The 15,072-nt window shown below is 39.8% G+C and overlaps 2 protein-coding genes across 2 annotated transcripts; both read left to right on the plus strand.

The window, feature by feature from the left end:
- Positions 1-433: 433 nt before the first annotated feature.
- On the plus strand, positions 434-3,769 carry LOC110499403 (kinesin family binding protein). Its single transcript, XM_021576531.3, has 7 exons — positions 434-949; positions 1,193-1,291; positions 1,516-1,595; positions 1,670-1,853; positions 2,111-2,204; positions 2,325-2,437; positions 2,534-3,769. Exons 1-7 carry the CDS (start codon positions 437-439, stop codon positions 3,410-3,412), a joined length of 1,962 nt encoding a protein of 653 aa, XP_021432206.3. The 5' UTR covers positions 434-436; the 3' UTR covers positions 3,413-3,769.
- A 4,387-nt stretch (positions 3,770-8,156) lies between these two features.
- Positions 8,157-14,402, plus strand: LOC110499404 (uncharacterized). The gene is made up of 3 exons (XM_036956252.2): positions 8,157-8,690; positions 11,063-11,201; positions 12,932-14,402. Exons 1-3 carry the CDS (start codon positions 8,504-8,506, stop codon positions 13,143-13,145), a joined length of 540 nt encoding a protein of 179 aa, XP_036812147.2. The 5' UTR covers positions 8,157-8,503; the 3' UTR covers positions 13,146-14,402.
- Positions 14,403-15,072: the final 670 nt, after the last annotated feature.

Genomic DNA, 15,072 nt, shown 5'->3' on the forward strand with positions numbered 1-15,072 from the left:
ACAAGTTGCGTTCATATTTTTGTTCAGTGTAGTTGGACAAAACAGGCATGTTCTAAACCGAAACAGTGTGGTGATTGCATAATTTAGTAAATTGTATAAATAGTTGAGTGGAATCATTTCGGGAAAAAAGCTGTCCTGCTCTATTTATTATCTTGGTGTAAACAGCTGTATTTAATTCAATTTGTTATAATATTTGAGAGATTAGTCCTAGCTAAATTAGTCCTAGTTAAATTGTCAATTAAAAACAGCTTTTGAAATTCCTTTGTGAATCTCATTATTTCTTTATGCCCCTAGCTTTCTTTATACGTACCGTGTCCTGGGTTCTATTCATTAGGCACTAGACGGACTGAAACAGGGAGGGACTACCTGAACTTGTCCAACACTAAACGCTCGTTTTTGTTTTCTGTTGCAAAACGTTTAGCAACGATATGTCCTAATGGACACGACCCTGAGCACCCCAACTACGGGTCCCCGGTTGAGTCATACTGAAATAACAAACATGGCTTCCACTTACAGTCATGAGTGGAGAGCAGTTTGCGACAAATTTAATAATGCTCAAGATCTATCTGAAGTAGAATCAAGAAAAGACCCAGAAAATGACCCCTTTCGATCGAAGTATAAGGCAAGGGAGCTTTTGAGAGAGATTTACTGCTCTTTGAAGAATTTCGATGTCGGTGAAAACGAGAGCGTCAATGATGAAGCCGACCAGCGCCCGACAGAGCAGCCCGTTGACGGAGGAATGGAGGAGAGCTTTGGGAGAGGCCACTGTGGAGATTCACCAGCCGGATCAAGAGCAGCTAAACTCGGGGCGGTGGAGTATTATCTTGGTGTAAACCACGTGGAAACAGAAGAGCTGTCCGCTGGAGAGGAACATTTGATGAATTGCATGACATTGCTGGAGAAGTGCAGCATATCACCCGAGAACGTGTCTTTGTTCATCCAAGTCAGGGTAATCAAATTAAATTGTATTAATCACATACACAGTTTACAGCCGTTATAAAAGTGCAGCTCCCTCAACAATGCAGTATAGAGCACCTAGCACTCTTTAATTTAGTCCGCAACTAGCAGTCCAGTGCATAATATTTGTATAATTAAATATGCACACACATGGTCTAACTTTAGCTAAAGATAATGAGTTAAGTAGCCAGTAAAATTCTGTAAACTGACTGCCGTTTTTGTCTTTTTTTTACAGAATCAACTGGGCATTCTGTGGGCTGGCAGGGATGAAATTGAGAAAGCCCAAGGATTTTTGGAAACTGCAGAAGCAATGTATATTCGTTACATGAAAGAGGTAGCTAGTCATGACACTGTCTAGATGCATAATTTACCTACTTAGCTAGGTTCATTTTGGGAGAAGAGAAAACGGCAGCATCATCATCTTTCATCAGGAAGGCCAGCCACAGTGCATTCTAGTTTATTATCCTGTCAGACTTAATTCTATGGCGGCTGTTTAATAATTGTGACCTTGAAAAGGCTGAAGGAAAAATCTATTGTTTTGTTTTATTCACACCATAGGATGGGCAACCCCCAATGGACCTCACCGAGTTCTTTGTAGCAGAGGAAGAAGCATTACCCCAACAGGAGAGGACCAAGAGGTGTTGTGGAGTCTCAACAATTTCATAAATAAATGACATTGCTCTTTTTTAAACTTTTCCCTCTCTTCAAACAGATTTGAAATGGCTTATACCCACACACTGTACTATCTTGCACAAGTGTACAAGAACTTGGAGCAGTATGAGAAAGCTGGGGGCTACTGCCACAGCACTCTGCAGAGACAGCTGGAATTCAACCAGTTCCTTCCTCTGGAATGGGCCATCAACGCAGCCACGTTATCACAATATTACATCACCAAGGTAAATGATTAACTGTAAAAATGTGTTGTCTTCATCAAGATGAATGACTTGTTATGTATTTACAGTCAGTACATGACTTGATTTCTTTCTAATGATATTTGGTATTTTTAATAGGATCCCCATTTCTATTTATTATGGATCCCATAATAATAATAATAATGGTGTGAAAGCAGCAGCTACTCTTCCAGGGGGTCGACATGACATAATACAGAACATTAACTCTGGATTAATCTCACATATTTTGTTCTTCCTCCCAGACCCTCTACATGGAGGGCAGGCACTGTCTATCTGCTGCCAGTGTCATAGCAGACCTGGCCGGGGAGGTCCCCTCAGAAGCCGCTGCCCAGGAGAGTAAGTTCTCACTCTGAATTCATATACTCAGCCTTGATAGTATATGTTCTTTCTGAAATGTTTGTGAAGTTGTCTTTCATTCAATACTCATTAATACACATCTCAAACCTTTTTCTTTAGGTGAAGCTGAAGCTGAGAAGCGAGACCAACTTCGACAGAAGAGAGCTGAAATAGCCAGGTGTTGGATAAAATACTGTCTTAATTTGTTGCAAGATGCCAAGAAACTTCTCGAGGTAATTTAGATATATTCAGATCAAATGTAATTCTGTAGATGATTAGCCTATAATTGTGAGACAATATCTTATTCTTATGTCTACTGGTCTGAGCAGGACAACATTGGAGAGCTAGATATGGATCGTCAGGCAGAGCTGAGAGCAACACGGCTAAAGGAGGAGGAGGAGAAGGAGAGGGGAAGGAAGAGTGCTGTTCTGTTTGGTTCCAGTGACACCTTTGACTCCATCTGTGGCCTGGAGGAGAAAGTGAGTTGTGTCTTCCCTGTGGACTTTGAGGAAGCCCGCGCCATCTTCCTGGTTGGCCAGACCTACGTAAATCAAGCCAAGGAGTACTTTGAGATGGACGGCCACGTCACAGACCACATCGAGATCCTGCAGGACCACAGCGCTCTCTTCAAGGCCCTGGCCTTCTTCGAGGAGGACCTGGAGCGGCGCTGTAAGATGCACAAGCGGCGTGTGGACATGATGGAGCCCATCTGCAAAGACCTGAACGCCCAGTACTACCTCCTCGTCTGCCGCCAGCTGCAGTTTGAGCTGGCTGAGACCTACTACGAGATGATGGATCTCAAGCTGGCCGTGGCCAACAAGCAGGACGACTTGGATGCGCATACGGTCAAGAAGTTTAACCACCTCTGCTCCTCCTCCACCAAATTCTACCAGATGTTCCTCGACTCCGTCCGCTCGCCAGAGGGCAAATGGCCGGAGAAACTGGAGGACGAGGTGCTGAGGCCGGCACTGGTGGCTAAGTTCCGGGTGGCTCGTCTCCACAGCAGGCTGATCTCGTCCAGCAAAACCATTCAGCTGGAGAACCTGAACCGCTCCCTGGAGTGCTACAACTTTGTGGTCCAGTACTGCAAGGACAACCCAGAGGCTAAAAGCGCCATCGAGACAGAGCTGGAGCTGAGCGAAGAGATGGTCAGCCTTCTGCCCCTCAAGATCAACCGACTCCAGGCAAATCTGGCCTCCTCTAACTGACTCTAAATGTGTCCTAAACGCTACACGACAAAGCTTGCTTAAACACCCCTATCATATATTGCATATGTAATTCTCCTCAACCCCCATCTGCATTTCCTGATGTCACTGTGTAAATTGTTACTCTTTGACCAATTAACCACACCTTTAATAGCTTAAAACAATTAGTTATATGCATGATAACACATACATTGCCTAATTTATTTGTTCTAGCTGATTGAAAATAACTTATGGTATGTAGATATGTAGCTAAAAACAATTTAATGGAAATATGAATTAACTGATGTGATATTTGTTTTAAAATGATGTTTTTCGGTTTATTTCCAACTGACAACCCAAAATAAACATAGGTGCAAATCACTTTTACTTGTCTCTCAAATTATAATTGTGTAAGTTAATTTGAACCATTCGGTTGATTATGACGATCTATGTGTTCTTGTCCAGCAAGTGTCAATTGTGTTTTTAATACAGTATCAAATCGTATCTATGTATTTGAGTTCCAAGCAGATTTGTTGCTGCGTCAGAGTAGACAGCGGTGTGGGCTACGTCGGAGTGAGAGTGGGGCTTATAAGGAACCTGAAGAGGGCGCTGTTACTCATCAAATGGCTTCTGACATAGAATTGCATTAAATTCTTTTATCAAAAGCAATTTTATCAGACCTTCAAATACGATGATAGATTCATGCAATGCTTTTATTAATAATATCCACAGGCAGAGGTTACAGTGGAAGTTATTTATCTAGCTACTTCATTCTGTTAGTAGTACTACAAGAACTTTACTTCATTGTCAGTACTATACTAATTTGAAAGGTAAATATACCCATTGCTCTCAGGCTAGTACAAGCATAGATGTCTTACCCTATCATAAACCCAAATCTAAGACACTTCCTCCATTGCTTAGGTTTTTGTACCAATTTTAGTTTGAAAAATAGTGTATATATTAAAGGTATTATGTTGATGTCATGAACTGTCAGTCCTAGTGTCTATAGCTCTGTATATGAATTTTGAATGTTGTTACATTTCCTCAACCCCATCTCTTTGCTTACCAAACAAAGTGGCAGGGCCAGGCTGATGAAATATCAGATTGTGCCTTTAATTGGAAATTACCCTTCTGCTATCTGTATTAGCAGATGTGGCCATGCTTAGTATGAATCACTTAATCTTTTCCTCTGATAAAAAAAAAAAGCATACACACACCCATCCTCATTTATAAATGAATACATAGTTTTTTAGAAAATCTAACCTTCACTCAAATACGAATGTATAAATGTGTTCATAGCTGAATATAAAAACATCCGATAAGCTTAATCTATTACCAAATGATTAGTTCCTCACCGACAAGTTACCAGGAAGAATTTTGTTAATCAGCTTCTATCTATTGAGAAACAGTGTTTTGTATCTCAATCATTGCTCTGCTACAGGATACAGCAGAAACTTAAATTCATCTTAGTTCCCCTTTGAAAGGTTCACAAATGTCTGATGATCATGTCCATGAATACTTTTTTTATTTTTTATAGAGGAAACATTTTATTGTAACATTCATACAAACATGTAATAAATGACTTACAATAGAAAAATATATAATAGCTCTGTGACTTAGATGTACATAATTGTACATTTTAGGAGCTGGGAGGATTTAATTACGGACCTATATTGTTTACATTTTAAGAGGCATGAATGTGTCTCTGTGTCAAGATTTATTGCCACTTCAGCTCTGTAAATATACTTTGAATGCAAAACCATCCAGATGGGGCTTTTGTGTTGTTACCATGTGAATTCTCCTGAGCAAGTTGCCAACGAGGCTGTGGGAGGCATTTAGCTCCACTTGGTGTGACTTGGCTGTAGGATGAAACCTCAACCTGACAATGGCAGTGTAGTCACTCTCTTTAAAAGCCCAATGAAGAGGAATGATCTTTTCTCCATTTGTGCTAAAGAGAGATGACAGGCAAGACAGCTGATGAGCATGCTTGTTATTTTAAAAACATTCAAAATAGTAGCTAATACTTATTTTTTATTAAAGCAAAAAGATGTTTTGTTGGTAAGGTGGAGAATCGTTCTTTTTGTGCTTAAAAAAATGCACATTTGATATAATTTACTCAACAAAAACAGCGTCCGCAAAAATAAAGTAAACATTAGTTCAGTTGAAAAAATCTTTGTCCTTGCTCTAGAAAAATGTATGATTTAGGCATTTCATTTACTAGGTCATCAAACACTTCAGTTTTTGCTCAGCTAGGGCATTTTACTCTGAATGATATTTGAGAAAGAGACAGCCAGCAAAGAATCTAGATGACCTCATTCACGTCTCATCTTTCTACCCTTCTCTAGAAAATCTTCTGTTTACATGCATGAGTGCTCAACATGGAGTGGTTTTCAGTGGACACAGATTGAGCCTAGTCCTAGGCCAAAAATGATTTGATGGATTTTGTCCATTGAGTTTGCTTTTTAGTCCAGGACTAGGCTTAATCTGTGTCTCTCAATGAGCTAAAACAACAGCATGAGTACAAGTAACAAAAACAGACACTTCCCTATCAGTCATAACATGTATAGTGGTATTAGTAAAGTTAGTCCAATAGTTTTTCAGTATAATTTGTTTTCAGGGGATACATGGCTGAAGGGTAGACTGTAATGGAGCCTAAAAGCAAAAAGAGGAGATTCCTCAGAACATCAGGATGGGTCTCCAGTGCAATCTTTTCTGAAAAGGACAGTTTGGCAGAGCCATATGTTTAGACCGATAAGTATGACTGACAGTTGCTCCAACAGGCGACCTAATACAAACAGGTGACTTGCTGCAATGACAGCAACAGGATCAGGACAACTTTAGTAAATTGTGAATAAACTCAAGTTTTTCTTGTATGAATTTATCACTTACACTTTGAACTAAAAACTTCTAACATGTTTAAGCCTTCATACTTTTGAAGCCAGACATGTTATTCTTGAGATCAACACATTTCCCCCTTAAGACAGACTGCATAGGCTATGTATGTTCCCCAGGCCAGGCAACTCTATTGCTGGCTGGCTTCAAAAGTATGAAGGCTTAAACATGTTAGAAGTGTTGATCTCACGAGTAACATGGCTGGCTTCAAAAGTACGAAGCCAGTGAAGAAACTGAAGTGTCATTTCCTGAGAAAAGATTAGAGCACCCGATAAACCCACTTCCTGTTCCATCTCACATCTACGACTACGCATTGGCTGAAAAGAAACATTCATACACATGCACGTCACCTTTTCAAAACAAGATTTTAAAGAGACCAATTAACAAGACAGAGATCAATCATCAGAATCTAGAGTACACTGTAAAAAAAAAAATCTACGTGGCCCAACTCAAGATCTTTAAGTAACTAGTTCCACAGACTTTTTGAGTTTACTCAACATTTTGAAGAAGTGGTGGCCCTCTGTAGCTCAGTTGGTAGCGCATGGCACTTGCAACACCAGGATAGTGGGTTCAATTACCAGGACCACCTGTGCAGAAAGAATGCATGCATGATTGTAAGTTGCTTTGGATAACAATGTGTGCTAAAGGGCCTGCTATTAATAAACATCCATATTTTAAGCAAGAAGGACACCATGTCGCTTGCTAATATCGAGATTCAAGATTCAAACCCACAACCTCTGCCTCCCAAACACACATGACCACCCTCCTGAAGCGTGTTACCCAGTCGCACCACTGAAAAGGTAGCTATTAGACAAAGCAAGTGGAGACACTGCAGGTCTCTGACAAGTAAATTAACTACAATATAGTATAATACAACTTGCCGAAAGGCACACTGGGAAATGTGTTAATAAGACATGTATTTTAAGCCAACACAGTATCTTTAGTTGCAAAGCCCAGCAAACAACATTTTTCAAATTTAACTGACATTGAGCAATACTCTTTCATTAATGTACTTATAATTTCTATTAAGTGCTTACATTGCTTGTCAGATCCATCTAATTCTAATATTCTCACTCTTGTGTATTTTGAGTATGGTTCGAAATGCACTTTTCTTCCACGTTGTGTGGTGTTTTCTAGCAGTATTTTGTTTGGTCGATACCGACCACATCCAAGACAGTGACTAACCCCACCTCAACATTTCACCTGTTACCAAAGGCAAGTCAGTCAACACATTCTTATTTACAATGACGGCCTACCGAAAGGCCTCCTGCGGGGACAGGGGCCTGGGATTAAAAAAACAACATAATTACAGCATAAATATAGGACAAAACACACACAACAAGAGAGACAACACAACACTACATAAAGAAAGACCTAAGACAACATAGCAAGGCAGCAACACACGACAACACAGCATGGTAGCAACACAACATCGTAGCAGCACAAAACATGGTACAAACATTATTGGGCAAAGACAACAGCACAAAGGGCAAGAAGGTAGAGACAACAATACATCACACAAAGCAGCCACAACTGTCAGCAAGAGTGTCCATGATTGAGTCTTTGAATGAAGAGATTGAGATAAAACTGTCCAGTTTGGGTGTTTGGCTGCAGCGAACTGAAAAGAGGAGCGACCCAGGGATGTGTGTGCTATGGGGACCTTTAACCGAATGTGACTGTCAGAACGGGTGTTGTATGTGGAGGATGAGGGCTAGAATTTTCATAATATCTTCAGAATTCTTGAGAAATTAGTCAAAGGTAATCAAATGTGAAATACTGCTCATTCATTTGCTGAAAATTCTCTTCAGCAAATTAATGGGGGGGGGGGGGGGGGGGGGCGGACGGACTTTGGAGAGATGTTACATGGTAGCATACCATGTAAGTGTTATAGCATACCAACTAAGTGTTTTAAGTTTTAGATCTTATTTGTTCATCTAGGACTTCATCTATTGGATTTAGGCTAATTATTGGGCCAAAGCTTGATTCAAATTAGGCTATGTGTCATTTTCTATCAATATATGATGGTCTATTGCAGTTCTACAGTGTGACTACCAATTTGTATATCCGTAGAATTTCCAGATTAAGCTACTGTGTTTATATTTTTTTTGTTGTTACAAACTAAACGCGCTGAACGTAGGCATGCTAGATATGGAAGACAAGAACTTTCCATTGCGGATGTTAAACTTGCTAAAACGTCTGGTTTCAGGAAACAATGACGCATAAATGGGCAGGGTTTGGGGGTATTCAACAGTGCGATTAGGTGTACTTTCAGAATATTCACACACAAAGGTTATTCTTAAAAGCATATATTGTCGTCTCCTCATTACAGCATCGAAAATAATGAAAGGACTGAATTCGAAGATCTGTCTGACACTGGCTGTCATCTTCTTTCTCGCAGATAACGGACATGGTAAGTTTTAAAATAAATAGTAGGTTATATCACCTTTTTGCATTAGCCACATGTAGGATACTTGAATATTTAAATATTGGGAAAAGTAATTAGGGATAGTTAAGTATTTTTAATAATAACATTAAAGTTGAGTAATTCGTATTGATACATTTATCCGCGCGTCTGCTATCAAGTTGACGTCTTCTGGCACGCTTGACAAAATAGTCTATGGGTTACTGACTATTTTGTGTGAATTGGTTTGTATTTTCTGACAGGAGGACACGTTTTACCACCAGAATAGAGTACGAGTTAGAAAAAGGTCGAGGCCCCACAGGATAGAACAATGCACATTTTGCTCATAACTTTAAGCTGCCATTTATAAAATGGGTGGTTGCATAAGTGAAAGTGTAATTTGATCATAGTATTGACATAGTCTATTGTAGGCCGACATCATACTGTGAAGACATTTTAAAGCCTTATAATAATAATATAGGCTAAATGTGTAAAAGCAGAGTAGCCACTGTGAGTTTGTGTGAATAAGGTATATCTTTGTTTTCTGTTAAAAAAGCTAAATAAGTAGGCCTATATCCATTCTGCCCAACAAAAACTAAAGCTGTAGGCTACCTATTTTTTTTTTTTTTTTTTTTTCTAAAGTGAAAATATTCTCACAGATTGCAAGAACAAGTTTACTAGCAAGAAATGGGAAAGTGTCTCACAGTTGGAGTGCTGGTCAGCTCCTCTCACAGTTGGAGTGCTGGTCAGCTCCTCTCACAGTTGGAGTGCTGGTCAGCTCCTCTCACAGTTGGAGTGCTGCTCAGATCCTCTCACAGTTGGAGTGCTGCTCAGATCCTCTCACAGTTGGAGTTCTGGTCAGCTCCCCTCAGAGGGGTGGTGCTGATCAGGTCCTCTCTGTCCATTATAATCTTAAAGCCAAAACTGAACCCAAATCAACACTCCTACTCCGAGACGCTTGGTACATACGGACCGAGAATAGTTTAGAGTACATGTTTTTGGAAAGTTGTCAAAATATACCCCCAAAACAAGTTATATAATTTTTGTTGGGCAGGATGAATGGTGGCAAGCACACTTGTTCATATCAAAACTCCCAGACTCCTCTTACAGGCTGACTACACCACTCGCATCGCAAAATCTATTTTATTCAATTATTGCACCCATACTGCTCACGTGCGCCAACGAGCGTCTGTGTTGCCAAGGGCCAAGGGTGTTTTGATATTTTAACCTGCGTGTCGTGATCGCGTTTGGTGTGGGGGGACATAATACATTTATGCACAATGGCGAAGGCGCGCAGCCGGTTTGGGTTCCGTGTTAGGGATGGGGCTACCTTGACTTGTTCCTAAACCATTCCAAGGCCCTTTGAAGTCTTTTCAGGCCTATTGATTATTCCCAGGCATTATAAAATCAGCATCCAGATACAGATAACTGCCAAAATAAAGGAAACACCAATATAAAGTGTGTTAATAGGGCATTGGATCACCACGAGCCAGAACAGATTCAATGTATCTTGGTGTAACAGTATAACTTTAATCCGTCCCCTCGCGTGAACCAGGGACCCTCTGCACACATCAACAACAGTCACCCACGAAGCATTGTTACCCATCGCTGCACAAAAGCCGTGGCCCTTGCAGAGCAAGAGGAACCACTACTTCAAGGTCTCAGAACAAGTGACGTCACCGATTGAAACGCTATTAACGCGCACCACCGCTAACGAGCTAGCCATTTCACATCCGTTACACTCACCCCCCTTTTGATCTCCTCCTTTACCGCAGCAACCAGTGATCTGGGTCACGGCACCAATGTAACAGTATAACTTTAAACCGTCCCCTCGCCGGGCGTGAGCCAGGGACCCTCTGCACACATCAACAACAGTCACCGACAAAGCATCGTTACCCATCGCTGCACAAAAGCCACGGCCCTTGCTGAGCAAGGGGAACCACTACTTCAAGGTCTCAGAACAAGTAACGTCACCGATTGAAACACTATTAGCGCGCCCCACCGCTAACTAGCTAGCCATTTCACATCCGTTACACTGGCATAGATTCTACAATTGTCTGGAACTCTTTTGGTGGGATTTGACAGCATTCTTTTATGAGAAAGTCCATAATTTGATGTTTTGTTAATGGTGGTGGAAAACGCTGTCTCAGGCGCCGTTCCAGAATGTATTAATGTTCTATATTATATCATGTTTAATGTTTTGTGTGGACCCCAGGAAGAGTAGCTGCTGCTTTCGCAACAGCTAACAGGGATCCTAATCAAATTCCAATGTTTAAAAGCATATATTTCATATCTCATATTCAATAGGAATATTGTTGACAAATTATCCTTTGTCACAAATGAGTTATGTTTATATATTGTCATTCCTTTATCAAACACAGGGGCTCCAGCAAAAGGCAGATATATGTGGCTTAAATGCAGTCCAGACGCCAAGAATGCCAACTGTGAGACACAGAGGGGTCCCTGGATGGACTTGCCCGGGCCTCCTGACAGACTCCCTTCAATTGCCGTAAAGGATATGTAAGTATATGTCATCATCACAGATCAATTTGTCAGGAGACCAAGGCTCTATGGGCTAATGAATTTCAGAATTGAACAGACTATGACAGGATTGTTCAAACTTTAACTTCTTTGCACCATTGCTTTTGATGAGTGATGTCCCCATAAAGGATTGCAATAACGGACATTGACAAATTGTGTCACAAGCCCCACTTAAGCATAAACATTTCCAAAATCTTTTTTTTTTTTTTTACTTCACAATTTCCTGTAGGAAATGTTATTAATTACAGAATCGGCCTGGTAGGTGCGTAGTGTGACTTGAATGGCCTCCAATATTCGGTCTTATTCCCGAGAGTGATGAAAGCATACAGAAAGAGAGCACTTTGATGACTTCTTATTAGTATAAACTACACACTGTGAGCCTACTCTTTGGTTCTAGATTATCCTGCTGAAAGATCAGTGTTAAAACTACGACCTATTTTAAATGATCTGATTATATATGTGTGATTTCCGCACTCATTATATTACGACAGACAGAAGATAACAATATGCACTCAGCTCTGTTAAACACTCTGTTCCTCACTGTTGAGGAAGCTAAACATTTGCTATCATATGGTCTAAGACACCACTTCCCCTCTAGTGGTCAAAATCCTAAGCAATACATTGTATCAGTTAGAAAAACACCAAGACCCAAAAAGGTTGAATCTCACAAAACACCTCTTCCTTATACTGTTGTTTGCAGAAAAAAGTTATTATCGTTTTAAATGACCATATTACCATGAAGAAATATAAAAACCTGCCTTTTACGACAATAAGGTACAATGGCAAAAAGTCAGGAATACACTGTTTAATTATGGATTTTGTGTATTACACTTGTTAAAGTACCATGCAAACAGAAGCTTCAGTATTTTAATAAAACCTGTGTAGTAGTGCTGTTATTATGTTAGTAACAACATTGTATTTTATGCAATTACAAAGCATTTCCTAAATAATTACTATGTGACAACATATGAATCCAATATAGTGACTGGAGTAATAAGTGTTTCTTCACGGTATCAGGGCAACTTTGTAAAGTTTTACAAATGATTCATCTACATGTGGTTATTTTCGCATTCACTTAAATGTGCACTATGTAGAAATTGCTCTGCCATTTCCTGGTTGCTAAAATTCTAATAGTTCGCCTCATTTCAGGTGGTGACAAAACAAGCAGGTAGAGTGTAGAGAATCATTGTTCACTCTAAACCGCTGTGAAATATATTTTCCATAACCAGAAAGATTGTATTTTCAGCTGGTGTACAAAACTGAATGTAAAAGACACAAAAATGAAACTTAAGAGCGGGAAGCCTAGAAATAATGCACATGAAACAAATCTACTGCTTCTTAGGCTTGCTTTCAATGAGAATGACAGCTCTATAACACACATTTCTATGTAACTTTGATTGGGTCGCCCAAAAAGTTACATAATGCTGCTTTAAGTTGATAAAATAAAAGATTGGACACTGTTTCAACAATATATTCTCTGGCAAGAACGGTTATAGAGTTATCATACTCTCAGCCTTTCTTGTGACTTCAACTTGTGACGACGCTTTGTGACTTCAACTTAATACGATCCAAGGCTCTCAGACAAACAAAGCAGGGAGGATGGGTGTGTAGAGACTCCCAGGCCTGCTCGGTAGTGAAAAAACACAGGAAGAGCTCAGAGGATGTAGACTGTAATGGCTAACGTTACTGTGCTTCTGTTTTTCTTCCAGAGTGCCAGAAGAGGCTGGCTCAGAGCCGGAGGAGCAGTCAGGCGAGGGTTCTGCCACAGGAATCCTTTTAACTGAGCAGGGCTCTGGCGACCAGTTGGGCAGCACAGATGTGGATGGGATTGACTACCCTGGCTTTGTCTTCCCACCGAAAATGACCATGGATCAGGCTCTGCCTCCTGCTCAGGAATTGAAAGAGGATCACCTGATCCTGTAGCCTGCCAGAATGCTAAATATTGAAATTGTGATGTCAATCCGGTTGTGTAAAATGCATTTTGCAACCTCTCATGATTCCATGAGCACCTTAAAACGGAATTTCCATTTGAATTATTGTATTTTCTGGTCAATGCAATCCGCATCTTATGAAAGTAGTAATACCATGCTATTTGACCCAGGTATTGATGCTTGGCTGTGTAAGATTGCATTTAGGTAACTGAAGAGTGGGAAATGTAAGTGGTTATAGCATCATTTACACAGTTTAGTTATTTCCCATGGAACCAAAGAGATCAAATTAATCGCTTTTTTGTGTGTTTTTATTTTTAATACCTGCCAAGAATGTAATTAATTAGATTTAACCAGTAGCCTTTATTTTTGAGCTCAGCAAATTATATTTTTCATACGGTTTTAAAACGTGTGCTTTTATTGTTTTCTTTTGCAATTAAATTTATAAGATACTATATGATAGTCTTTCCCTCTTCAAATATTGTCAAACATAATACTTTATTCAGAATATCCACAATTGTCACAATTTGATATTATATCATTCCACACTCATATTTTTTGGGAAGATTTAAATAAACGTGTTTTGATAATCCAATGGTATTTGAACCATAAACTATTTAAGGATATGGGATTAGGTTTCTTTAGTGGACATGAGGTGATCAGGTCCCACTGGGCACACACTGGTTGAATCAATGTTGTATCAATGTAATTTGTCAACGTATTGTGACATGAAATCAATGTGGAAAATACAATGGATTTGAAAAAAGTAATCAATCAGTACTGCTTTCATGTCATTTCAACCAGCGTTGTAAATATTGACATAGGGGTAAGACTTCAACTTAAATACATTGACTTAACCTTACTAACAGGTTGTTACATCAATCTACTTTCAACATAATCATCAGAATTATATATACGTTGAAAATTCCACATAGAAACGTTCGTAGCCTAATGCTAAATGACTCCGGAGTGGCGCAGCGTTAAAAGGCACTGCATCTCAGGGCAAGAGGCATCACTACAGTACCTGGTTTGAATCCAGGCTGTATCACATCCGGCTGTGATTGGGAGTCCCATAGGGTGGTGCACAATTGGCCCAGCATTGTCGGGGTTTGGCCAGAGTAGGACGTCATTGTAAATAAGAATGTTTTCTTAACTGACTTGCCTAGTTAAATAAAAGTTAAATGAAAAAAATACTAAAATGTAAAATTCAGTACAAAGGTAACTGCCAAAATAAAGGAAACACTTGAGCAAATTAGTTGGTGGCTTTGTTATTGTGTGGGGTGCATTTTCCTGGCATGGTTTAGGTTCACTTAACCCCTTAGAGGGTGAGGTAAACTCCAATAAATATACAGCCATTGTTTGAGTGATGACCTTGAACCTATGGTGAATCATTTCTATCCTGATGGCCCTATTAAGACACGTTATGTTGATGTTTCCATTATTTTGGCAGTTACCTATGTATTGGGTGGTTGAAATTATGCAGAACTTCCTGTTATTTGACCTTGTTTCAATGTTGATAGCAAAATAGTAAGTTTGAACTGTTTTAGCTATAAACTATTGTAACCCCATTCCTGAAAGCTAAGACTCTCTGGAACATAGATGTGCTTTCAGATCCCCTCTATGATGATCACAGGCTGCGCAGGACCAGTTACATGCTGACCACACTGCCCATGTTGCGTGCGAGATCATTGCAAAATAAATGTACACATACAGTTGAAGTCAGAAGTTTACATACACTTAGGTTGGAGTCATTAAAACTCGTTTTTCAACCACTCCACAAATGTCTTGTTAACAAACTATAGTTTTGGCAAGTTGGTTAGGACATCTACTTTGTGCATGACACAAGTAATTTTCCAACAATTGTTTACAGACAGATTTTTTCACTTATAATTCACTGTATCACAATTCCAGTGGGTCAGAAG

The sequence above is a fragment of the Oncorhynchus mykiss genome, chromosome 20 (assembly GCF_057628025.1).
Source record: "Oncorhynchus mykiss isolate SJ-2025 chromosome 20, ASM5762802v1, whole genome shotgun sequence".
NCBI classification, from domain to species: Eukaryota; Metazoa; Chordata; class Actinopteri; order Salmoniformes; family Salmonidae; genus Oncorhynchus; species Oncorhynchus mykiss.

Coding starts and splice junctions, on each gene's coding strand:
- LOC110499403 (XM_021576531.3), top strand. CDS start 437: ATGGACACGACCCTGAGCACCCCAACTACGGGTCCCCGGTTGAGTCAT. Junction 1,292..1,515: donor ATATTCGTTACATGAAAGAG/GTAGCTAGTCAT, acceptor TTCACACCATAG/GATGGGCAACCCCCAATGGA. Junction 1,596..1,669: donor CAACAGGAGAGGACCAAGAG/GTGTTGTGGAGT, acceptor CTCTTCAAACAG/ATTTGAAATGGCTTATACCC.
- LOC110499404 (XM_036956252.2), top strand. CDS start 8,504: ATGGGCAGGGTTTGGGGGTATTCAACAGTGCGATTAGGTGTACTTTCA. Junction 8,691..11,062: donor TCTCGCAGATAACGGACATG/GTAAGTTTTAAA, acceptor TATCAAACACAG/GGGCTCCAGCAAAAGGCAGA. Junction 11,202..12,931: donor TCAATTGCCGTAAAGGATAT/GTAAGTATATGT, acceptor TTTTTCTTCCAG/AGTGCCAGAAGAGGCTGGCT.